This window comes from Geospiza fortis, unplaced genomic scaffold (genome assembly GCF_000277835.1).
Source record: "Geospiza fortis unplaced genomic scaffold, GeoFor_1.0 scaffold163, whole genome shotgun sequence".
Lineage (NCBI taxonomy): Eukaryota > Metazoa > Chordata > Aves > Passeriformes > Thraupidae > Geospiza > Geospiza fortis.
In genome coordinates, this window is record NW_005054401.1 from 2,311,269 (window position 1) to 2,336,633 (window position 25,365).

The window sequence follows — 25,365 nt, forward strand, 5'->3', positions numbered from 1 at the left end:
TTTTTTTTCTTTTTTTTTCTTTTTTTTTCTTTTTTTTTCTTTTTTTTTCTTTTTTTTTCTTTTTTTTTCTTTTTTTTTCTTTTTTTTTCTTTTTTTTTCTTTTTTTTTCTTTTTTTTTCTTTTTTTTTCTTTTTTTTTCTTTTTTTTTCTTTTTTTTTCTTTTTTTTTCTTTTTTTTTCTTTTTTTTTCTTTTTTTTTCTTTTTTTTTCTTTTTTTTTCTTTTTTTTTCTTTTTTTAATAACTTCTCGCGCATTTGAATTTTTACTTTCGCACTATACAACCCTCTCCCCTCCCTTTCTCGGCTTTTCCTTTTCGGACCCGATCTTGCCGTCTCTCAGCTCGCCAGCTGCAGCGTGGGTATCATGTCATTCGACCCCACCACCATGCCACCTGAGAACGGCTCCGCCAACGGGACCGCCAGCGGGGCCGAAGGCGGGAAGCCCCCCACTATCCCCACTGTCATGTTCATCTTCGGCGTGGTGGGCAACCTCATAGCCATCGTGGTGCTCTGCAAGTCCAGGAAGGAGCAGAAGGAGACCACTTTCTACAGACTGGTCTGTGGACTGGCGGTCACAGATCTCTTGGGGACCTGCCTGGTGAGTCCGGTCACAATTGCCACTTACCTGCAGAACCGATGGCCAGGTGGAGCTGCACTGTGTGAGTACAGCTCCTTCATCCTCCTCTTCTTTGGTCTTTCTGGCCTCAGCATTATCTGTGCCATGTCTATAGAGAGGTACCTGGCCATCAACCATGCCTATTTCTACAACCATTATGTAGACAAGAAGCTGGCAGGGCTCACACTCTTTGCCATCTACGCTTCCAACGTGCTGTTCTGCGCCCTCCCCAGCATGGGGCTCGGCAAATCTACTTTGCAGTACCCTTGCACTTGGTGTTTCATAGACTGGCGAACAAACGTGTCCACCCATGCAGCATATTCCTACATGTACGCGGGCTTCAGCTCCTTCCTAATCCTGGTGACTGTGATCTGCAACATCCTGGTGTGCGTGGCCCTCATTCGCATGCACCGCCAGTTCATGCGACGCACGTCCTTGGGGACAGACACCACCTCCAGCCGTTTATCTGACTTTCGCAGACGCCGGAGCTTCCGTCGGATGGCTGGAGCAGAAATCCAGATGGTTATTCTGCTCATTGCCACTTCCCTGGTCGTGGTCATCTGCTCCATTCCTCTGGTGGTGAGTAACATCATGCAACCCTTCTTCTGTTCCATCACCCTTACTGCAGAATATTTTCTTCTCCTAGTCTGTGTTTGTCAAACAGACTCCTGTTGGAATAGGTGCTTATTTGTGGCACCTATAGTTGGTGTCACAAATTGTTACAATAACTCAATGGCTGCTAGGATACATGCATGGTAAGAGAAAGTTGAGTAGATTTACATTTACACAAAAAGAAACTTGCTTATCCCAAGTCCTGGAGTCCTTTACCTTTTACTTGATTAAAATAGAGTGCCAAAAGTCTCAATAATTGTTTCACTGTTTAACTGAAATACATCTACTAAAATCGTGAGTGCTAATGGCACTTTAAAGTTCACCTGCAAAATTAATTAGTGATAAGTGAGGCTTGGGGCTGGCCTGCATTTCTGGCTGTTTAGTGTGTTTTTAAAATGTGCATGCTGTTGCTGTAGGGTGCAAGAGTCCCTGATGTGCAAAAGGAGGACAGAGTTGTGTTCACTTGGCAATAGCAACATACAGAGTTTTTCACAACCAAAACCTAAGCGGAGCTTCCACTCCTCAGGGATTCGTGCACCATCTCTGGGGTAGATCCCGCATAGGCATCCTTTCAGGAGTTCCCCGCACAGTGGGAGGAGTGAACTCAGTGGAACCACCTGTCGGTGTATTGCTCAGTGAAACCAGTGTTGGAGGAATCTGGCCCCCATAAGCCTTGAGATCACGCTGAAATGTCAGACAACATTACAACTAAATGTTTGCTCATTTTCTGAAAAGGCTGATACAATTAGTGTTATTAAATTAAACACACAGGATCCAATTTTTCTATTCCTCCACCTTATTTTCAGGAAAGACAAAAAAACCCAAACCCATCAGCTAAAGGCAGAGTTCTTACTTGCCAATAGCCATAATAAAGCTTCTAAAAAATCCTGTCCTATTCTGGCTCAGAGACATTAAACAAATAGTTGGCTTGCCTTATTTGCCGTCTTACAAAACAGTGTAGGGACTAAAGCAGTGGCTGTCAGACAGAAGGTGTTTTTAGAAGGACTTCTTTAAGGAGGTTTCTTGTCAGTAGGGTCATTCCTCTGTCATAGAGAGGGGTGCCATGTATGTCAAATAGAATTTGGCCAGCTGGAGATGCAAAACAGTGTATATCGCTGTAATGAGATTTGGAGAAGTGCATGTGAACAGGACTCAGGTGTCAGTGAGTCTGTCCCCCTGCTCAGAGGAGCTATGATGACAAGGGTCGGTCAGAGCTGCCACTTTACTGACAAACAGGAGCTAGTGAAGTGTGCTGTGCTGCAGCACCAGGGTCCCGGCAGTTACCAAAGGCCATCTCCTCTCCTTCGGCGTTGTCACTTGGTGTGGTGGCAAGGCGTGACCGAGCGTGGTGCCGTGTGTGTTCATTGCCTGACATCCAAAGGAGGTTGAGAGGTGCTGCCTGAGCTGCACACAGGGTGTCCCCGGGAGGAGCACATGCCTTAGATGGAGGAGCTGTGCCAGCCTGCCCTGCAGTCCAGCTCCAGAAACGGCAGGGCTAAGCTGACTTCCTGCACCAGGATGTATCAGGTGGCCGAAACACCGACAGTACTGGGGGGGAGAAACAGTACTTAATTTAATTAATCTAGCATCAAAACAGCTACTTCACAAGAGAACAATATTGCATTTTCAAAAGAGGTGCTTGGTAAATGCAGAGAATGAGTTCTCTGAATTAAATACATTTTCATGATGTGGTGGACTTAAGCAGTTTCAGAAAACAAGCCAAGCCTTATCCTGTAGCAAAGCAGCTAGAGGAGTTCTGAGAAGTCTGAATGTGAAATGCAAAATGAAATAGTTTATATCCATTTGCACCTAGGCAGTCTTTTAAATAATACTTCAGAAAAAAAGAGGAGGTGGGGCAGGAATCAAGAGGGAGGGTTTACCAGAAAGTGAACTGGATTGTTGAGAGTTAAAATTAATGAACCTGGGTAGGGCAAAAGGTTTATTATTTAAACAGTAGCTAGTGAAAAACTTGCATATAGCAGAAGTATGTGAAGGTGCAGGTGATAAAGTTGTATAGCTCTCCCAGACCTTGATTTCACTTCATACAAAGGCGGAGTGTTACCTTGGGAATGTTCACGTAAGTTAGCTTTTACCTGGTAAATGAGTATGTATTTGCTGTATCTAAAATGATGTAAGAAACTCTCATTTCATTTAGATGGATGACTAAAAATAGGAGGAAGCTTTTTCTAAAAAAACAAACCCGAATAACCACATATATACACATCATCACAGTGTCCAGTGTGGTTAAATTTCCTCATTGTTAAGTAGCTTTTTTAAGACTTTTGCCTCCCTATGTGGGAATAAGCCACAGCCACTTGTGCTGCTTTGTGCCATGACGAACTGCCAGGTATGCTGCTGTGTTAAGCCCTCTGGATGCACAGACACTGAAGTTAAGAATGGGGAAACTCAGAGAAGTGACACCTTTATAGTATAAATCCCTAGAAAGAGCCACTGGACGAGGTAGGTGGTTTACTAATATAGACTATTAGACTAATATATACTAATAGACTTACATTTTCATGACTTGGAGGAGTTTTAAGGAGTCCTCAGGTCAGCCTGGCAGTCATCAAGAACCATAAAAGTGATGCCAGCATGATTCAGATACACAAAGCAGGCTCAGAGGGTGCTTTGTGACTTAAGTTTTTCTTTTGATGAGCTGACTTTGCACTGATGATTTCAGCTCAATAAACCATCAAGTCAAAGAGAAGCAGCTTCTGAAAGAGACACATGAACCTTTAACATTTTAGAACAAACACTTTCTAAGATAGTAAGATAGGGGATGGGGTCAATCCAACAGAAGTCCCTTATTATGGTTTGATAGAAAAAATTTCAAGATCTGAAGTATTAAACAGCCCTGAAATAACTGAGTCAGAGATAACAGCAGGTTTTAATAATGAGATGCTTCAGCATATGATTTACACATAGAGTAGTTTAGAGTTTTAGTGATTATTCATAAAATCTGCAAAAGTTTAAAGTAACAAGTGTTGTAACAAAATTATAGGGGGTTATGCAAAATTCTGAATGAACTTGAGAGAAGGCTGATCAAATATATCAAGGAAAAAAAGATTAATGAAAAATAGATTTGTGAAGGAAACTTTATATAAACTGGTGTGTTCTCAGTGTGCAGAAGGGATGTGAAAGACATGAATCTGACAATAGTTTAAAAATTAAGTAAGAAAAGCACATAACTTATGTGCTGACTCGTGTCTTGACTCCACACTGCTTATGTAATCTCTTAAAATATTTTGAGCTTTTTAGAAGATAGAATTGCATAGTGTAAAATGTAGGGAATAAGTTATATTATGAGAGTTTTTGTCAAGAAGAGAGCAGAAAGTTTTATCTGGCCTTTCTGAAAACACCAGGCTGTTTCAAGAGTAAATAGGCACACGCTACTCAAAGTCTGGAATTCACTCCAGCAGTCCGTCAAATACTCTTAAAATTTTCAAGTGTGTGGTCTTCTTCTCATTCTGACCACTGAACATTGTTGTTGAATTATGGTGATATGAAAAATAAAACATAATGTTTCAGGGTGTACATCTTGTTGATTGCATTAAATGATTAGGATTTTCTAACTTGATGTTTAATTGATCTCACTGGCTTGGCTTGGCTGCTTTCAACTTTTGAGTATCAGGGACTGTCTGTGACCAACTGCAAGGTGCCAGGCATGATTTTTTGGCAGCAGAGTAGTCACCAAGCAGACAGTAAGACCTTGAAGGGCAAAGGTTATTGGCTTGTGGAGCTGCAAAACTTGTTCCTGCTTACTACCATATGTTTTTTTAATTTATCATATCAGCATGTGGGGAGATTTTGAGGGCAGGTGGAAGCTGTGGAAACAATTACAAGTGTGACTGCAACTATAAAAGTCACTTTATAATGCTTCATAGGATTAGAAAACATGACTTGCACCTGTAGTTAGTAAAAAGGAAAAGCGCAAACAGCACAAGGACTCTGATCCTACAAGTGCCTGTCTGGAGCATAAACCTGACATACCTTCAAGCTGTGTAGTTCTTAATTGCAGATAAACTGCTATTACTCTTAAGTTATGTTGTCTGAATTCTACAGCTGCAAACCTAATATACAAACCCTATTTTTTAGAGATCTGAATTGTTCTAGTTTGCTTCCTTTTTTAATTAGGATTTCAAATTGCACAAATCCAAGCATCAGATTAGATAATTTATTTAGCAGCACATTCCACTTTCTTGGCACTTGCTTAGAAGATGACAGGCAATATCTTTTATTGTGTTGCCTCCTGCAGCAGAGGACTTGTAGCCAAAAGAGGGTACATCTCTCGCTGTAATTTTAAGTGCTCCTTTACTAAATGCTGTTTCACCAGTAAGTGAAGAAGGATAAGACGTTCCTACACAGATAAATTTTTACTCTATTGTGATTAATGTAAGACAACAATAGGTCTTAACTGATAAATGCATATGACATTCCGGGGAATTCATTTTCTATGGAACTCTTCTGGGAAGTAGAAGCAGTTTTGTACAATTAGAGTTTTCACTGACTAGGTCCACTCTGTGAATTGTTAACCTCCAGATGCTGCGTGGCTGTCAAAAGGAAATACAGCAAGCAGAGATAGCATAAAACGAGCTGTCCTGTACCATTAGCAATAATCCTTTTCAGCCATCCTTTTCAGCCATAGAGTGAACGTTAGGAGACGTTTTTGTCTTTCCATAAAGTCTGCCAGGTAGCAGAAAGAGGTGGAATAGGCACCTTAATTTCACGTGCTGCTTATCAAAAGAACAATCCGACTATTAAATCACTGACGTGTAACTATAGCTCTGAGTTTAAAAAAAAAATGTAAGCTAGGTCCTCAAGTTGAATTGAACTGTGTATTTCTTCAGCTGTCTTCAAAGTGTGCCTTCTGTTTTTTGTGTGGTCTGGGTGGATTTGTTATATGCATTAGGCATATACGCACATATACATTATACATCTCTGCACATTATACGTATACACACGTATTGTACCTATGGACAGATACATTATACATATCTACACTTTATACACATACACACATACATATTGCACATACACATTATGCACGTCTACACTTTATACACATAAACACATGCATATTAAACATATGTACACACGCACTTCATACATACATTCACATTTATACATATTCACAAATGTTATACAAAGATCCACACCCGCCGCGGGGCAGCCACGCCATCTAGCGGTGTTGCCTGGGAGAAACAAGTTATTTATCAATAATTTATTTAATAATCCTTCATTCACAGCAGAAATAGGGAAAGCTGCTTACAGAACAAACAGTCAAAGTCATAAGTAACATAATAAAACTAATACCTTATTAAAAAAATGTTAATGAAATTAGTTATAAATAAAATTAATAATGAAAAATAAAGTTATGTCTGGAATCATTTAAAATAAAGCCAAGTATTTAAAAAAGGAGGAAAGTTTCTTAACAATTTTTTTTTTCAAAAGCAATAAAAGAAGTTCATCATGCATAGGAATACCCTTTGAAGCACCTGAAGGGCATGTTTGGCCTAACAGGTCAATAAGACAATAAATTAGTAGTCAGAAAGACATCTGCAGTGTTATAAATCATTAGAAATGTAACTGTGGATAAAACAGGCATCACCATATTGCTTTATAAATTCAAGACTTTCCCATATCTTGAGTTCACTAGGTTACCCATAAACCTAGGGAAAAGTACTGAGAAAGAAAATACACTCAATCATCAGTGTGACAGTCTGTTTGAGAGAGACTGTAGGCACCGGGCTTCCACAGAGGGAGTCTGCATTATTCTAAACATACCATTGATAGCTTTGGAGAATATCCCATCTCTGAGTACTGACAAGGCTGAATGCCACCACATTGCCCTCCTGCAAGAAAATTTCTCAAGAATTGAGACATTTTCCACTGGACTTGGATGGCTTCACATGGAGGACTTGTAAAAAAATTACTTGTGAGAGCTATCCTAATTTGGCTCATTTATTTAAATTCTTGCTTGCCTCTGTGACTGTAACCTCATAGCCAGGCAGGCCTTGATTCATTTCAGAAGCCAAGAATGAGATTCTAAAAACCTCGCAATTTCGCTACTAGATTTTTACTGTGTCAGATAAAAATATAATTAAGGGATCTATTTTAACTTACCTGAAGGAGCCTGAAGAAAATAGAACCTTCCGTTATCAACTTTTCAGTGGCTTTCCTAAGCCTTTCTCTAACTGGACACTGCTTAGGTCTTGCTAAAATGGAGAAGAGCTATTTGAGGCTAATCAACACAACAAATTCCTGTGATGCCATTGTGGACTGTACCTTACCAGCAGCATTTACAAAAGTGGCTTCTAAACAAGGAGAGAGACCAGTTGAAGAAGAAACTAGCAGAGTAAGCTGAAGAATACATTTCTATGTAGAAGACAGGGCCCTTCAGTTTTAAAATTTATGCATGATAAACTAGAATCACTAATTAAATAGTCACTTCACACATCAACATCTTAAAATCTTGACCATTTCATCAGTATTTTTGTAAGTAAAACCAAAATGCTGGCTCTATAGGAGAAAAGAGTACTGTAGTCATGAAGAGTGCTGAAATAATCTCATTATCTTGGCCAGTTAAAAATCTCATAGCTGGGCGACCTGTCTTTTGGGGAGTTTTTCCCTCCTTTTTTTTATGTTTCTGTTTTTCTAAACCATGCTGCAGCAAGCAAACACTTGTGGTTATATAAACAGTTCCAGTAAGGACAGGTGCCAGGAAAATACATTTCTAAACTTGGGAATTGACAACTCAGGACTTGCCTACAGAGTCTGGTGTACTTGGATTATCATGTGTGTTTCAGTTCATGTCTAAGTTATTATTGCTGGAGGAACTGGTCAGGTCTCCCAGTCACTTACCTCTTTGCAGGTTGCATGAGACTTGAGGTATACCAAGGAAGCAGGGTACAGGTCTATGTCTTTGTTCCTGGGAAATTTTAAAGACACCAGCCAAAATTTGGAGGTTCAGGGATTAAATATGAGGTGAAGGAGAGAAAAAAAGGCAGTCTTTTTCTACATGTAACAATGGTGTTACAATTTTCCTCTGGTTTTATTTTGCTATTTCCATAGTTGAATTCATGACTGCCAGTCTGAGATGCCTAACTTTGCCAGCCTGCTTTTCTGTCATAGGTTACATCTGCAAATCTAGATCTCTGCTTTGAAGTGTAAGCTTTGCTATCCTGATGCAATTATGTAATTTTGTCTCCTTTCCCCCCTTCTCCTTGGGTAGGTCCGTGTCTTCGTAAACCAGCTGTATCGGCCAGCATCGGTGGAAGATGTCAGGCAAAACCCTGACCTGCAAGCTATCCGCATTGCCTCGGTGAACCCCATTTTGGACCCGTGGATCTACATCCTCCTCCGCAAGACTGTGCTCAGCAAAGCCATCGAGAAGATCAAATGCCTCTTCTGCCGCATCGGAGGGGCTCGGAGGCAGCACTCGGGGGGCAACTTCAACTGCGTGGACGGGCGCAGGACCTCGTCCGCCGTGTCCAGCCAGTCGCCCTCCTTCATCTCGCGTGAGCTGAGGGAGATCAGCAGCACCTCGCAGACGCTGCTGTACCCCCCGGAGCTGAGCGAGAGCAGCGTCGGCAGCCGTGCGCTGCTCCCAGGCCCCAGCGCCAGCTCAGTGCAGTCCGACACCACGTCCGTAAGGACGCTGCGCAGCTCCGACACCTCGGACTCCTCACAGGGACACGACTCCGAGAGCGTCTTCCTGGTGAGCGAAGCCAGCTCTGGTGGCGGGGCCAGCTCTGCACCCAAGAGTGGCCCTCTCCAGGTCACCTTCCCCACAGAGACATTGAATTTGTCAGAAAAGTGCATATAGATAGCCGTGAAAGGCATCAACCCTGGGGATACTTCCTGGTACATTGGAAAAACTGGTGCAATAGATAGGTGTTCTGCCTATTCGTGGGAAGAGGGGTTCAGCTGTGCTTCAAAGGGCTATTTTTGTCTTGCTGTGTGATGGGTACATTTCCTTTAGACTACTGAGGACTGTGTGGAACAGACATTGCACTTGGGCCCTGCATCGGAAATGGTACAAAGCAGGTCTGATGGGACTGGAAACATGAACTGCCTTGTCTTGTAGGACACAGGGGAGCCATCACTTGCTTTTTTTTCTTTTTTTCTTTCCCTTTCCAAGTCTGGTAGAATTGTTCTTGCTCCTTTCCCATGGCTGCTCAGCTATCAAGAGTTTGAGCTTCTGGTACTAGAGCTGAATATGAGGCAGCTGCTAGTAACTGGACGCAGCTACTTTGAGAGCTGCCTGCAGTAGGATTTTAAAGTGTCTCACTAAAGCATGAAAATGTGAATTTTTATCATTGTATATATATCAGGATTGAAAATATTTAAAAGTGTATTCTTCTCTATGAGAAGGTTTGTTATGAATACAAGGTCTTAGCTTAGATTTGTTGTTCATGCTAGATTCACAGCTGATGAGATAATTCTTGAGCTGAGAATACATAAGCACTTTCTGAGTGAAATGGGAATATATGCCTTTCTAAGAGAGAAAAAGAAAACACATCCTTCCAGTTAAGAATATTAGTTTTCAGTGTATGTATATACTAAAAAAAAATCCGATTTTATTTATGTTCTGAGAATGTTTTTCTGTGTAACACACGCGTGCCTCTCTGAGTACTTTGGCCCACAGTCTGCATACCTTAGGCACACACTTAACATTGCCCATCAGAGTGGTCCCTCTGCTGCCAGGGAGACTCCTTACATGTAAAGTTAAGGACACATAGAAGTGTTTTCAATATCAGGGCCTGAAACTTTGAACTCCTGGTTAATAGTCTTAATATTCACTTTAGTTAAAGCATCACTGATGTAATAAAGGTATTTTTTCATAACATTTATCATTTTACTTTAAATAGTAAATAGAATTTTATGACTGTGTAATCTGATACTCCATCAAATAAGTGTATGAAACCATGGAAGCAGAATCTTCATTTAAAATATAGATTATATAGACCTATATCGCAGTCTTAAACACCTTGAAAAGCATTTGTTGCTAGAGTTTTGATGACAAACACATCACCAAAACCAGCTGTTAACCACTGACAAAAAGGAGTTTTGTGTTTTATGTTGTAAGGGTTAGATCTTGTTCCAGAAATACTGTGTATCAAAATAATTCTGTACAGATATCTGGGGGATGTTTTGTCAAATACAAAGCATGTTGTGTTGCTTAAAGTGTTTTAGATGTGAATGCTACATTGTAATGAAAATCTTGAGCCTTATGTTGATGTGTTTAAGCCGTTGTACCGACCAAAGCAACTTTGGGGATCACAATTAAATGGAAATGTTCTGCTTGATCTCAGACGTCTACATGAGTCTGCCATTCAGTGCCAACTCCTTGCCTTAACAAGCCTCCCATCTTGGAATGCTTTGCACTCAGCTACTGCCAAAACATACTTTGTCCTGCAAGTTTCCAAAACACAGCAGCACGATCACCATCAGCAAGAAGCAGCTGTCTTCAAAACTATCCCCAAGAACACTGACATAGAGCCACAAAAATGCTTTTTTTGAACAAAGACATTTCCCTTTGACAGGGGAGGTGTTGAGCTTGTTTGCATTCATACCTATAGAAACTGAAGATAAATCTCTACACAAATATTTGCAGCAGCAGCAGCCACTTCACACCAGTTAAGCTGGAGAACAATATTGCCCAAGCTCCTGCTGCAGCTACAGATTTGATACAGATCTACAGATAAAAGATCTCCTGAATTCCTTGCAATTAAACCTCCTCACTATGGTCTGTTGCTTACTAGTGACCAACAAATAGAACAGACTCACCATACTTCCTAAAGCAGGAAATAGCACCTGGCAGAGCAGGAAGGTGGGACTGCCGCTGGCAGATAACACCACGTGTACCAATAGGGGACCACGCCTTTGCAGCTGACCCATGGCAGCACACCAATATTATCGGTACTTTATGCAATGACAAAGTTGAATATCTACAGTGTGTAAGTATTTAAATAAGCAAGGGCTCACTATTTTTAAAATTATTTCATTAGTATTCCTTTATTACTCCTTGACATCATTACTGATGAGAACTTCATGTGGTCTGAAAGAACTTTAAGCAAGAATAGACCATCTTAAGTAGCTTCCCTTAGCAAATGGCAGTGGCCTGAGGTCCTCCTGCCCCCAGGGTTCACAATGTCAGTAGTGAACTAGACTCATCAACATGAAATCCCCAGAAATGAACTCCATGATTCCCAAACAGCCCACTAAATCTTCTGAGCAATACTGGAACTGCCTGCCACAGCTCCATGGCAGTGCACAAAGGCAAAATCAGAGCACTTCTGTTGCCTAGTTGCAAACGCAGATGAGTGTTCAGGAGCAGTTGGGCAGAAGGACTGGGCAAGTGTGCCTTTTTTTAGGGTGACAGTAGTGACATCTCGTTCACCTGCCCCACAGTCCCACTCAGGTTTAGCACCTTCCTCCAATGCTGACCACAGACACATTACTGGACTACATTCCTCAGCCTCCCTGAGCTTAACAAGTCTAAAATAAAGCTACCAGTTTGAAGAGTCTAATTTGCCACATGAAGGTTAAAAGGTTATTTTATTGCTAGGTATTAGTAGTTAGAATGGAAAGGAGTAGTTTCCATATATACAAAAGGGTTTCCTTTCTCACACATCAATATTTTCCCTATGTTCCCAAACTCCAGAGGTCCATATCCCCTCAGAACGGCCTTGCACATCACCATCCACATTCCCCAGTCCTCTGTGTTCACAGAAAATGTACTGATTCAAAAATTTCTTATAGCAAACTTGTATCTCTCAAACACCATCCACCCTGCTAGTCCTGTGACTGGCAGTCCCCCTCCCTCACTTCCAGCAGTGTCCTGGAAGTGCCCACACATCCCAGATCACCGCTTTGCTGAACCCTTTACAGGGACACTGCTAGACCTCCAGCCCTGCAACCACACCCCAAACCCCAGCCCTAACTCAATTTAAGCCCCTGTCGTGTGGCAGGGCTTGGAGGATCCACCCACCACAGGCAGGATGAGAGCCAGTATCTGTACCAGACAGTGGTTTCTGTGAAGATCTGTAGATTAGTTTGACTCTCTGATCCATGGTAAGTTAGCCTTATGAACGGTTAAGGGTGTAGGATTCCTGCTGTCGGGAACACCGTGCTGCCTGACTCGAACTGGCGCTACAGGCCCAGTGCCAACGCACTAACAGGATCAGTGTAATCTGCTGTCTTCAAATGGCACAGCCAACATCCTAAGTCAGGAAGCTTCTGAGGTTTTATTTTACTGCCAGACACAACAGCAAACCTGGTCCACTTAAGGCAGATTTAATATTAGAGCTACCAAATACCACCAAGGCCTTTGCACTCCAGGCCCTCTTCTAGGCCTGCCAGCTTTACAGATCTAGAAACTCAAGTGAATCTCCTGCTTTGTGAAACCAAAGGCAACTCGATCCCCACATCTAATCATTCCCTTTGATTATTTATCCTTTACAACCCTTGCAGCTCCTAGCCTTGTGGCTCTTAGGAAATCAGCCCTGAAAGCAGTCACCCATGCCCATCAGCCCCTCCTGCTCCAGAACCAGCCCTTCTGGAGATAGGATAGCCCAGGGACTCCAGCACATCTGGGAACACCATGTTAACATGACAGTGACTGACAGTAAACATATAGCTCCTGCAGCCTGCCAACAAACCAAGCCCACATGCTTCTGCTTTCCCGTGCCTCAGTCCTAACTACAGTCATTATAGTTTTATAGCAATTCTGTGAACTCAAAAAATTAAAGATAGCATCTCAGTGCTAGTATTTTACCTCCTTTCCCTTGGTTTTAGGACTGAGAAGGAATTTACCTTGTGTGGGCAAGCAAGTTTCCAGTGCTACCTCTCTGATCTTGATCTCTAAACCCAGAGTAAACGGCTCGATTTGGTTTTTAGCCCTCTCTGTGACTACTTTTAAAATCCACTATCTTATGGTATTATCAAGTAGGAATCACTGTTGTGTTACCTGATCCTTATTCCTTTTTTACTCTCTAGTATTGTCACAAAGGATTTATTTCTCTCTCAGTACATTTAAGGTTTTTAAAGATATTTATCTCCATCTATGAGAGTGGAAGTCACATGTCTGGTTTCAGCATTTTAGGTTATGCCAGTCAGTCACCTTGAGCTTCCTCTGTAGTCAAGGGAAATAATTAGGCACCTTGGGAGGCTGATTCAACTCATTCTGATACTTATCTAACACAAGGCAAATGAGTGACCCTGTGAGGCTGTGTATTTCTTTCCACTGTATACAAAGGCACTCAAAGGGAAAAATATATCTGAATGTTTAACTGTAGTTATTTAAATCAAACAAAATTAATCCATGTAACTCAAGTGTTGTTCTTGAGCTTTCCTCTTGAAAGCAACAGTTGAGCATTTTAGTATGTGATTCATATGGAAGGCAAACACATGAAAGCTGATGCAGTCACTGCCACTAATGATGACAGACAATAAATATAATTTTTTTAAATGTAATATAATGTCAAAGAAGGAGTGTATTTCACTAATATCCTGTTTTGGATAACATCTCCTTTTGTTCCATTTCATGTGGATATCCCTGAAGGGTTTAAAAGCTCTGAGCATCACTTTTTGTTAAGTATTTTTCCCCAAGATGTCTTCTTTTCTTTTTTACTAAAACAAATTAACATGTTCACCAGAGACAAAAGCCAATTATTAAATGAGGAACATTCAAGAATGGGAAATAACACTTATTTTTGTTATAACCCAAAGAATAAACAGGCATCACTAAGCAGCAGAAGTCAGGATTTTATTCAAATCGCAAACCGATCCAGAAAATTACATACATGCAAAACATAGCAAGCCGTACAAAAACAGTGTTGAAATCATCAATATTTGAACTTCTTCCCAGTTTGAAAAGAGTGTCCCAGGAACTTAACTGCTCTACAAAACACTACAGTTCTGACAATACCTAGAATTCATAACCTAATCTAATCAGAGGGAAAATACATTTAGTATATGAGATGGAAACCACCACCCCTTAAGCCCGGCGCAGCCTGATGGTGCAGATGTACACCCCTCCAGCAGTCTGGCCCTACAGTGCTGAAGTCAATAGGAACTTTGTGAATCATTTCAGTGGAAACAGATTCTGTGATAACACAGGCCTCTGAGAGAAGGGCAGCAGTCCTTCCTGTATGAGTAAAGACAGAACACTGACGTAAGTACAGAGCACAAAGAAAGAAAAGATGAGGTGGATACAGCCAAGCTCCTTCAAAATTAAAATGTACCCTAGAGCATCTCACACATCTCCTTTTCCAGCCAGAGAAGATATCTTCTTTGAAGAAATCTGTCCAAACCCCTCTCATGCTAACTCTTTCTATGGCTGACTAGATTGTATTAAGTTGATAGAAGAACGATTAAGAAATCCTTCAACTCTAATAATTTAAACTATCAAACCATATCTTAATCAAGTGCCTATCCAGTAAGCATTTAAAATCATTCTGAACTTAATGAAGAAATAAAAATGCAGCATGATGATGTTTTACGTTTCTTAATATATTTATGCCACTGTAGTTCTAATTATTTTGAATACTCAGAAGATTTTGTGCAAATGTCTGCTCATGCAAGCACAGATCTAAAAATCCACAAATACAAAAAACATTTCAGGGGACTTTTGCAAAAATTAATGAAAATTTATGTATCCTCTTAAATAAAGATACTTTGATACCAGATAAACAGAAAATATGATTTGAGATAGTTTTTCTGCAATGCATTTTCCACTCCACTATACTCCTCAAGCAACATTATTGTCTTTTAAAATGCAGTATTTTGAAATTAGAAATCAGACTTGAAAAGTGCAAAGATGACTGATTCCAGAAGTTTCACTTGTCTACAAAAGTATCTATTATCATACAAAATTTTATCAAAATCAAGTAAAAAATTACATGTTCCCAAACTGAGTTCTTCAGGAATTCCTCAGCTGACCATTTTTTCCAGTACTGTTAGCATGTGATCATCTCTACCACATCTCCAAGACAAAGAAATGAGAACAGTCTCAGCACAGAGCACATTAAAGAAACAGCCTGATTTCATTTCTTTGAACTTCCTGTGTGAGGAACCAATTGCCACCTTCCCCTGAAAAAAAATCAACATTAAAAAAATTTCCTTGGGTATGCCTCGTTACCCACCACTGCACCCAAAATCCAAAAGGGATAAAAAGGAAGACTCCAGCAGCACTGTCCTCCAAAACTCATTCTTTCCCCTAAGAGCATACTTTCAATGGCAGATCATAAGAATTAGGAAAAGCAAATTGACTCCCTTTATCAGACTGGCCTCACTAGGAAAGAAAAGCCCCAAATACAGTACAATTCAGCCATATTTCCTACTCCCACCATTCTACTTTTGGTGATGTCTGTAGCACAGCACACAAGATAAGGAAAGGCCAGTTTCAGTCACAAACAGTGTTCTTTCTTCTGGTGAAACATTTAGTTGTAACTAAGCAATCACGGCTTTGGTTGGTAAAGCATTTAGTTTCATCTAATCAGAAGTGTTTAACCCACACACCGAGGAAAGCAACATAAAGGTTTCTACAAAATAATAATCCATCCCTGCTTCATAGGAAACTTTCTCATAGAACAAGTAATCTTAATGAAAACAAACTGTCAATAACAGAAAACAGTTCACACTTTTACTGGAAGAAAATAATGTTGATTAATAGTGATTGAAATAATTTTTAAACGTCCCTTTTTCTTTTTGTGCTGGTTTTGGCTGGGATAGAGTTAATTTTCTTCAGAGTTGCAAGTAGGGGACTAGGTTTGATTTTGTGCCAGCAAATATTGGTAACACACAGTTGTTTTTATTACTGCTGAGCAGTGCTTGCACAGGGTCAAGACCTTTTCCTGCTTCTCATCCCACCCCACCAGTGAGAAGACTGGGGGTGCACAAGAAGCTGGGAAAAGACAAGCCAGAACAGCTGACCTCAGCTGACAATAGGGATATTCAATCTTACAGCACAACACACAGAACTGGGGAAAGAACGAGGTAGGGGAAGGGAGGACATTCCGAGGGTCTTCCCAAGTCACATGTGATGTAGCCTTGCTTTCCTGGGGATACCTGAATGCCTGCCTGCCCATAGGAACTGGTGGGTGAATCCCTTGTTTTGCTTTGCTTGCATGCGCAGCTTTTGCTTTCCCTATTAGGCTGTCTCCATCTAAGCCCACAAGTTTTTCACTTTTACTCTTCCAATTCTCCCCCCCATTCCACCAGGAGGCAGTAAGCTGAGTGGGGCTGAGTTGACAGCTGGGGATAAACCACAGCACTTTTACAGTTCAAATAAAACTTTCCTAATTACTGGGAAAATGTACACATTAACTTGCAAAATTATGAAATACACAAAGATGAAGCAGCTGTTAGAATGCAGTTAAGCATTTCAACATTACATTTGTTCATAAGAATTTAGAATTTTTAGAATCAACTCTTGGCTTTCTTTTTGACAAATGCAGATGGAACAACAACTCAGGTCATTGCTTTTTTAATTAAGGAAAGAAAAATAGCATCAGTGCTTTAACTTTTGTAGGCTATCCTACCATTTAATAAAAAAAGAACAAACACAAAGCAAGCAAAATACAATAAATAACAGCAGTTCTTAAAATCAGGGGTACGACAACTCATGAAGCTGCCCTACCGGGCCCTGATGAAAAGGGTTTCATCAGGAGTTGCAGGACAATTGTCCTGCTCAGTAACAGTCTCTACTGTGCCTGAAGCAGACACAATCACCATCGTTTTAGCTGCTGAAAGAGCTTTCTCCTTCTCTGCAATGGCAGCACAGACTGCCACAATTTCATCACTTTCAAAGTCATAGTCTGGGATTGACTCTTGTACAAGCTCTTTTGCCAGGGCTTGCACTGACTCAGTCTTTGTGGCCTTCTGCTGTTCCTGTAGTTTTCTTGCCCAGGAAAGGTCTTCTTTCCATACTTCAGGGTTCATTGGAAAGATGTGTAAGGATACCTGGAAGCTTCGGATTGCCTATAAGCAGAACAAAGAAGAAACAAAGATGGGACATTTTAAAGCCTACGTTTTTCATAAAAATTGACAACAACAAAAAAATTACATATATCATTTGAGCAAAGCCAAAAGCTGCTTTACTCCTGTCTTTTTTGGGGGAATCCTCCCTCATCTTGGTTCAACAGCAGCCTGACCCCCAATTGTCTGAAATGACAAAAATGCATGAATAAACAAGGTACCTGGCAACAAGGGCAGAACAGAGAGTTCGTATATGAAAAACAATGCTGTTATTAAAAAGGTAAAAAGGAAAAACAATTTTTTTGGATGGTTTCCTATTCCACTTCTCTCTCATCATCAGATGTACATAAGGCAAAAGCAGACAGATATGGTTTAAAGAAATACAGAAAAAGGATGACTGGAATTTGAAGTATCACTGGTATTGCTGCCTTTAAATTAGAATGCAGTTGTTTCACATACAGACCCAACAATACGCTAATACTAGCCACATGGTAAAGAGTCTCTGTAATAGGCATGTGGTTATAAAAACACGTAAATAAATGCACAGAAGGACCCAAATGAACTCCAAACTTCAAGAGCTGCTCTAAGAAAGAACTTCTATAATCTATAGATTACATAGATTATAATCTTATAAACAACATAATACTAATAGAAGTAAGTGTAGTTAGTGAGGCTTCTCCTTTCTTTCAGTTCAGCTGGGAAAATATTCACAAATACAAATCCTCAACAGAGAAGCTGTGAATTTAAAAACAAAGAAATGTGACCACCAAAAATAAGAGGTTGCTACAATACTAGAAAAAAGCTACACCAAGAATTACAACTGTATTGTCTTTTAGTTATCTTAACAGTGGTCAAGGCTGAACCTACCTCCTCAAACTTGGGTACATGTACACAAAAGCATGAGTGTATTTCACATTCATGACTTATGAGTCAGTTATGAAAATGGGTCACCTTACTGACAAAACTCTTTTATGACATGTACAGAAGCCTCCCTACAAGATGGGAAAACTGGGATGATATGGATTGGGATGGTATTTGGGAAGAGTTCTGGCAACTTGAATATTAAAACTTTAAAGACATATGGTAAATCACAGTTTACTTATTCTGTTGTAGTTTATAAACACTTAAAGCATGCCATATAATTTGGAAAATCACAACTTTTCTTCTGCACTGACAGAAACTGATGGCTCATCCTTTTGATGGCACAGATGAATATATGGACTCCATACAATGGGAACTCAGAAGAAAGAGATACAAAATCAGATTTAAGATGCTATCAGTATTACTGCTGTTATAAGAGGCAGCCTTTCAATTCCAGATAGAAAAAAGCTTGATTATTGGTCCACAGCCAGCTCTGAAGTGCAGGAGCATGCTGAACTTTAAAGAGAAGAAGAACTGAAGTTTAGTTCTTGTAAAACAGTGTCATTTTATTCAACTTTGCTAGCTTTTAATTTTCAGGGACTCATGAAAACAAGTAAACACAAATTGCTCATTTCTGTATTTCTGTTGAACACAAAATATAAACAAACACCATCTGCTTTTAAACTTTCCATGAAAGAGGTCCCCTAATTAAAACCTATCTATATAGTTATGTTCATGCACAATAACATTTGGTAAGCGTCAAAGCTGCTTTGATAATTCATACAATACAGCATAAAAATATCATCTTAGTAAATCTATTAGAAAAGAGGTTTTGTGCTTGACATTTTTACAAAGAAATAACAAAATATTAAAGTAAATTTTAAGTGATGCAAAAGATCAGAGAGATTATTTTAAAGTAGGGATGTAAAACTGAAAAATACACACTTGTCATCCATTTGAAATTTCACGTTGCCACTGGAATAGTGCCCAAAGCCACTAATTTCTGTTATGACAAAAGAAAAGAACAGTGGTACTTTTAATTCTTCCCCTAATGGAGATGTAAATCTCCTTCTCAAATTTCCTGTTGCATTGTAGGAAAACACAGTGACACTACATAAAATCCTTATTTCTAGCCTCATTTTAAAGAGGAGCTGTGATTTTAGAGATCCTGCATATAAGGACTATAGAATTTTTTATCAGTACAGTCATGTATCTGCTTTTGGTTCTGTAAGGAAGTGCAATGTAAAACCTTCTGCAATACATTCTTCCTTGTGGAATTACTGTATTTGAAAAATCTGTACTTTTGAAGTATATTACATTTCGTCTCACTAAATAGTATTCTGTAGCAAACAATCTTCCATTTGTCCCATGAGTAGAGTCTCTTCTGCTGGTTTGCATAGCCTTCAAGTGTGAAGGGCAATTCTGATCAGACTGCATTTTTTTTAAACACATGGACTTAGTAACTGTCACTCTATACATTAAACCCCCAGAAAAGCCAGAATTTTAAGAAGTTGTGTCTGCCACCAAAGTATGTGGTAGACCTTTATGTTACACTAGGCAGACACTTTCTGACCTGTTTCAAAGGATGTCTATCGGTGAATAAGTAATCTTTTTCTGTGTTAAATGATCTTTAATACGGAAAATTTTTTGTTTGTGTGTTTTTACAGCACTCAGCATAGTCCTTGGGGGTGCTGTGGGTGAGAGGCTGCACATGGCCCAGCCATGGCACTCACAGCCCAGAGAGCCAAACGTGTCCTGGGCTGCATCCAGAGCCCCATGGGCAGCAGGGCAGGGAGGGGATTCTGCCCCTCTGCTCTGCTCTGCTGAGACCCACCTGGAGCACTGCATCCAGCCCTGGGCTCCCAGCACAGGAGGGACAGGGACCTGCTGGAGCAGGCCCAGAGGAGGCCACAAAGAGAATCAGGGGACTGGAGCACAACCCCTGTGAGGACACTTTGGGTGCATTTGGGTGTTGAGCCTGGGGAGAGAAGGGTTCAGTGACACCTCACAGCAGCTTCCCAGTAACTGTAAGGACCCACAAAACACATGGAGAAGGACTTTTACAAGGACATGCCGTGACAGAACAGAGGGTAATGACTTTAAACTGAAAAAGGGAAGATTCAGGCTAGATGTAAGGAAGAAACTGTTTACAATGATTTACTGAGATGCTGTAACAGGTTGCCCAGAGAGATGGTTAATGCCCCATCCCTGGAAACATTTAAGGCCAGGCTGGACAGGGATCTGAGCAATCTGTCTAGCTGAAGATGTCTTGGCTGATTGCAGGGGGTTGGACTAGAGGACTTTTACAGGTCCCTTCCAAACCAAAGCTTTCTATGATTCTATACAATATATTAATGGAATTTGAGTCTTATTTTTGTACTACTCACCATGAACATAAATAACTAATTCTTATATAAGCATTTATCACAGTAATGTAGAAAATAGGGAAATAAAACATTTTAGTATATTTAAAGACTCCTCATGACATTTCTCTCCTTCAAACAAGAAAAAAAGTCCCATCCTTTCAGGTATTTTCACTCTAGTTTACTAGTTTCTATGGTATAATCTGAATGGCAGATTTAGTTTAATTTTTTTTTTTACTTTAAACTGTCATCTTGAACTTTTCTGCATAATTTTCTGTTCAGATTATTTCTGCTATTCAATAAAGAAATTCTCTCTGAAAATTTCATCAAAAGTAATTCTGGTGTCTTATAAAATTAGGTGAACACAATATTTTGCACTTCTTACACTTCCAAAACCATTTTATTCAAAGGTTCTGGAACCCTCATGTTCTGGAGAAAGTATTTGAAATATAGTAATTTTCCTGATGTGAAGGACTATTTTTGCCTTATGCTCATTGGGATTTGGTAAAATTACAAATGCATAAGAATCTTTGTTTCCATCTGGTAGATGTGTGTGACATATCCTCACTTCCACATCTCCCTTCTTCTCTTTTTGAAGAAGTTTGTATCCTCCTTATCCCCCTCCTGTACCTTCTTTTGCTCTGGTGACAGATTTCACAGATGTCACTTTGCACCAAGTCATTCCTCACAGCCCTCCTTCCTCACATTTACCGCCCTTCTGCCCTCACACCTCGGTGCACACCCCTGCAAGGTTGCTGATGCTCTGCTGAAGTCACTGCCTCAGGCTGCCTCTACTACACAGACCTCTTACACTGTGATCTACCACACGCAAGGATATGATCCAGGAGGACCAAGGAAACAACAACCACAAAAATCAAACCCATCCTAGAAAGTGACATAGCCTAAGAAAATAAAGCTGAAGTGTTACCAGTATTTTCACCTGGCAAATCAGGAAAATCCAAGATCACATTTACGTCTTTGTTACCAAATTACACTGCCAAATTGATTACAGGAATTTTAAAAGAATGGTGAAATAAACTTTGTTCAAAATCCCTGTTTGTCTTATCCTGTGCATCTTATTTAGCTAAAACGTTCAATTACAAGGTCTCAATGTTGAGAAATGCATTCCTCGAAAGTCCTGAGCATCTCACAAAGGTAGGCGGCACCTAAATCAGCCACAATCACTTACAGAAACTGAGTACCCCTGGCAGAAATGTAGCTGAAAAGGGCATTTAAACTTTTGGAGACTTGTTTGCCCTTCAGCTTTCTTAATGGAAAACAAAAATCACCTTTGACTAGAAGATCTTTTTGTGCTTTAACAATCACGATCACAAAATATATTTACAATTTCCAACAGTGATTAAAAAAGAAAAATAGTTACTCTGTAGTAGATGGAGAGGGCAAGATTAACACAAGACCTTCCTGGGAAAGCTTATATTCCTGACTATTACCTCAATAACTCAGTAGGACTGTTTAAAGCTGAAAAGAATTTAACAGAACCCCACTTTAAATGAAAAAGCATGGTACTTTCTCTCGTAACTTATTAACTTCCTAAATACTTTGACTTTTCAGCGGAAGGCCAACCACCAATTTCCTTTTTATTACCAAAATAGTCTATGTTTCTAAATGCTAACTTTTGTAAAATGTTGAAAAATTATCTCAAATTCAGATTAGTTATGTTAATTAGTCGCATTCCAATAAAACACAGACATTTCTCTCTTTGGGAGTATAAAACTCCCATCATTATCTAAAAGACCAAAAACTATTTCTTTCAAGAGATGAAAGGAAAGGGCTGATCTGAGGATTCATATTGTCAAGGCACGACTCTTTTGACAAAATGCTGTGTCACACTTAAAGACTGCTAAAGCACTAGCTACTTAGGAGGAATACAGGAAACCACATCCTTCAAAACATCAAACAAAACCCATGCACAACTGGCGCATATTTACAGATCTTCCCTCTCAACTTTGTGATACTCAGTCCCCAGGGCTGCCAGAGACCCAGAATGGGGTAAAGTTGAAGTCACAGAACCACAGGATGGCTGAGGGTGGCCAGGACCTTCTGAGGTCACCTGGGCCAAGCCCCTGCTCAAGCAGGGCCACCTGAGCTGGCTGCCCATGACCATGTCACAGGGCTGATGAATTTCTCCATGGTGGGAGACTCGGCGCTTTCATTCAGTCCTTGATTTTCTTGTGATTACTTTTGGCTTTTCTTTTTAATATTGCTTTTGTTTGGTTTTTTTTTTCCCTCTTGATTAATCAAAGCATGGGGCTCACCCTGTCTCACAGGAGGAACTGTTGTAATGAAGCTATTAGTGCAAAATTGTTAATTAGTTAAGGTGTTATCAGCAGCACAGGAAATTCAATTTGTAAAACCAATATTTGTAAAATATTTGTAAATATTTACTTTGTAAAACCAAGTATTTGCAATGAAATGAGAGAAATACTGCAAGCCTGGCTATATTTCTACAGTTACTACATTCACATTGCAGGTTTACTGAGGTGTGTTCTACACATTGATTTATAGAATTTAAGGAATTTCTGCCTTTACAGAAGTAAAGTTTTCCTTGCTTACATTTAAGTAATACTGTTGAATTACCCTATTTAGTAAATTCAGGGGGGGAAAAAGAGCAAACAACTTTCATAAAAGCTAAATAAAAAGGGACTAATTTAGCTCATTCTTTATATCACAAGTTTGACAAAAACTATATCCAAGCAAATATTTCTTTTTTTATTATTACACAGCTCATAATATACAGATTTGTTTGGAAGCAGCATTTTAGACCTGGGAAACTTCAAATTAAAATAGAGTAAATTGGTTTTTTCCTAAGAAAAAAATGCATCATTCATTGTGAAGCAATAAAAGTATTCACAACAGAACATTTGGCAGGATGTGGGTAATGAAGACAGATGTTGGTGGGGGAGAAATGAAACAAAGAAGCAGAAGAAGCAATTCTTTAGAAGGATAGTAATTCCCCCCCCAAAAAATTCTAAAAAAAATTCTAAAAAAGCCTTGATATTTATGCTTTATTAACTTTTCTTTGTAAAAAAATATGACACAGGGAAAACCAGAAAATCGTGGCAATGAAAGACTAATGGAAAAAGGATAATTATGACTTAAACCACTCGGTCTAGAGGACTCCAGAAGTTCAGTAACTATGAATTCACTTCTTATTTTAAAACTCCATCAGTCTTAGCCTCTTAAGATTCCTTAAAAATCGCTTGGTTCAAAAACAAATAGTGAATATTATTTGTATTTTAGAAGAACTCCCCAACTTCTCTGTATATGAAAACATATTTATCAGAAGGCAATTCAACCTACAGACAGAAGGCAATGAAGTATGAACACACAGTACCACAGCACTGGGGACACCAACGGGCTCCCTGCTCAGAAACAATCAAAAACTAAGAGGGCAAACTACCTGTGATAACCCCCTCTCCCTCCCTCTTCATCACAGTAAGGTCAATTTAACAATTACAGGAGCACCTAGAGTAGTGTTTCAGATGAATGAAGTGCTTTGATGCAAATCTCTGATTGTTCCCACTTAAAATGCTTTGCTTTGCATCACTGAATAGTCTCAGATACATAAATTAGATCCCTTTCTGATTAAGCTCAACAGTGCACTCTAAGAGAACACTGAAGTGCTACTCTAAAATAAGACAAAATTAAAATAATACGAACACTAGGACCCCAGCACTCCAGACATCCAGTCCCACTGGTGCTTCATGACTTGTCTGTGTAGAAAAAGCTTACAGGATCTGATGAATCAAACTGCTGGATATACCTAGTACAGGTATATTACTATTTATAACTGATATTACAGCAACTCAATCATTTTTTATAGAATAAACAGCATTAGTCCTTGAAGGAAATAAAACTCTAATTTTCCTGAGACTAGTGCGTTTAAAATTCTCAGGCACAATTTACAGTGACAGTTTCATACACTTAAAAGGAAAAGATCCAGACAGACCAGACCATCAACCCTAACCTTCTACACCACAAAAACCATGGAATGTCACCACTGCTGAAATGCAGATATGCATGGATTTATTTGAGATATTTCATATTATGGTACTGCACCAACAAAGGGTGCACACTGCACATCTGTAACAGGTTTTGTCTTAGGTTTTGTCTAACAGGACTGGAGCACCTCCCCACTGAGGATGGGCTGAGAAAGTTGGGGCTGTTCAGCCTGGAGAAGAGAAGGTTTTGTGGACACCTCATAGCAACCTGCCGGTATCTGAAGGGGGAATACAGGGGAGCTGGAGAGGGACTCTTTATCAGGGACTGTAGTGACAAGGAACACAGTTATAGGAACAAACTGAAATGTGGGAAATTTAGGTGTTAGGAAGATGTTCTTTACTGTGAAAGTGCTGAGAATCTGGAACAGGCTGCCCAGAGAAGCTGTAGATGCCCCATCTCTGGGAATATTCAAGGCCAGGGTGGATGGGGTTGGAATTAGATGATCTTTAAGGTTCCCTTCAAGCCAAACAGTTCTGTGACTCTAGGTGATTCACATAGTTTGCATTTGTTTTGGTTGGTTTGGGGTTTTTAACACTGCTTCTTACTACATTTTAAAAATTAGTTTTGTATGAATTGTCAACCTCCATCAAAAAACCCTATTGTTTTTTCAATTCTTGAAAATCTTCAGACATTGGAACTTTACAAAACCACTCTAAATTACCAACAAAATTATTCGTATCAAAACAGCACACAGCTACTTCTATTCAAAATACAACCAGTATCTTTTTTCATCTAAGAGGTCATGATGCAATGTTTTCTAATAGACCTCTGGGAGTGTGCCTGAATTTGAAAGTTCACCTGTTGTGTTTTTACAGAAACTAGCAAAAAACTATTATACCCCAGAAAAAAAAGATGCACTTCAGCTACTGTAGAGCATCCCTAGCTTTTTGCTCTCTTTTTAAATTAAGAAG

At 39.8% G+C, this 25,365-nt stretch overlaps 2 protein-coding genes across 2 annotated transcripts in view; one reads left to right on the forward strand and one right to left on the reverse strand.

The window, feature by feature from the left end:
- The first annotated feature begins 247 nt into the window (after positions 1-247).
- PTGER4 (prostaglandin E receptor 4) lies at positions 248-9,528 on the forward strand. The gene is made up of 2 exons (XM_005426076.3): positions 248-1,193; positions 8,458-9,528. The coding sequence occupies exons 1-2, from the start codon at positions 363-365 to the stop codon at positions 9,049-9,051; spliced, it is 1,425 nt and encodes a 474-aa protein (XP_005426133.1). The 5' UTR covers positions 248-362; the 3' UTR covers positions 9,052-9,528.
- Positions 9,529-13,974: 4,446 nt separating this feature from the next.
- Positions 13,975-25,365, reverse strand: part of TTC33 (tetratricopeptide repeat domain 33) — a 42,690-nt gene continuing 31,299 nt past the window's right edge. Inside the window, exon 5 of the mRNA XM_031061150.1 lies at positions 13,975-17,210. Within this exon, the coding sequence (XP_030917010.1) occupies positions 16,866-17,210 (345 nt within the window). The 3' untranslated portion in view covers positions 13,975-16,865. The remainder of the gene's footprint in view (positions 17,211-25,365) is intronic.

What these genes read in the sequence shown, in the direction of transcription:
- PTGER4 (XM_005426076.3), top strand. Translation starts at nt 363, where the DNA reads ATGTCATTCGACCCCACCACCATGCCACCTGAGAACGGCTCCGCCAAC. An exon ending in TCTGCTCCATTCCTCTGGTG is followed by an intron (nt 1,194 to 8,457) that starts GTGAGTAACATC and finishes CTCCTTGGGTAG; the next exon opens with GTCCGTGTCTTCGTAAACCA.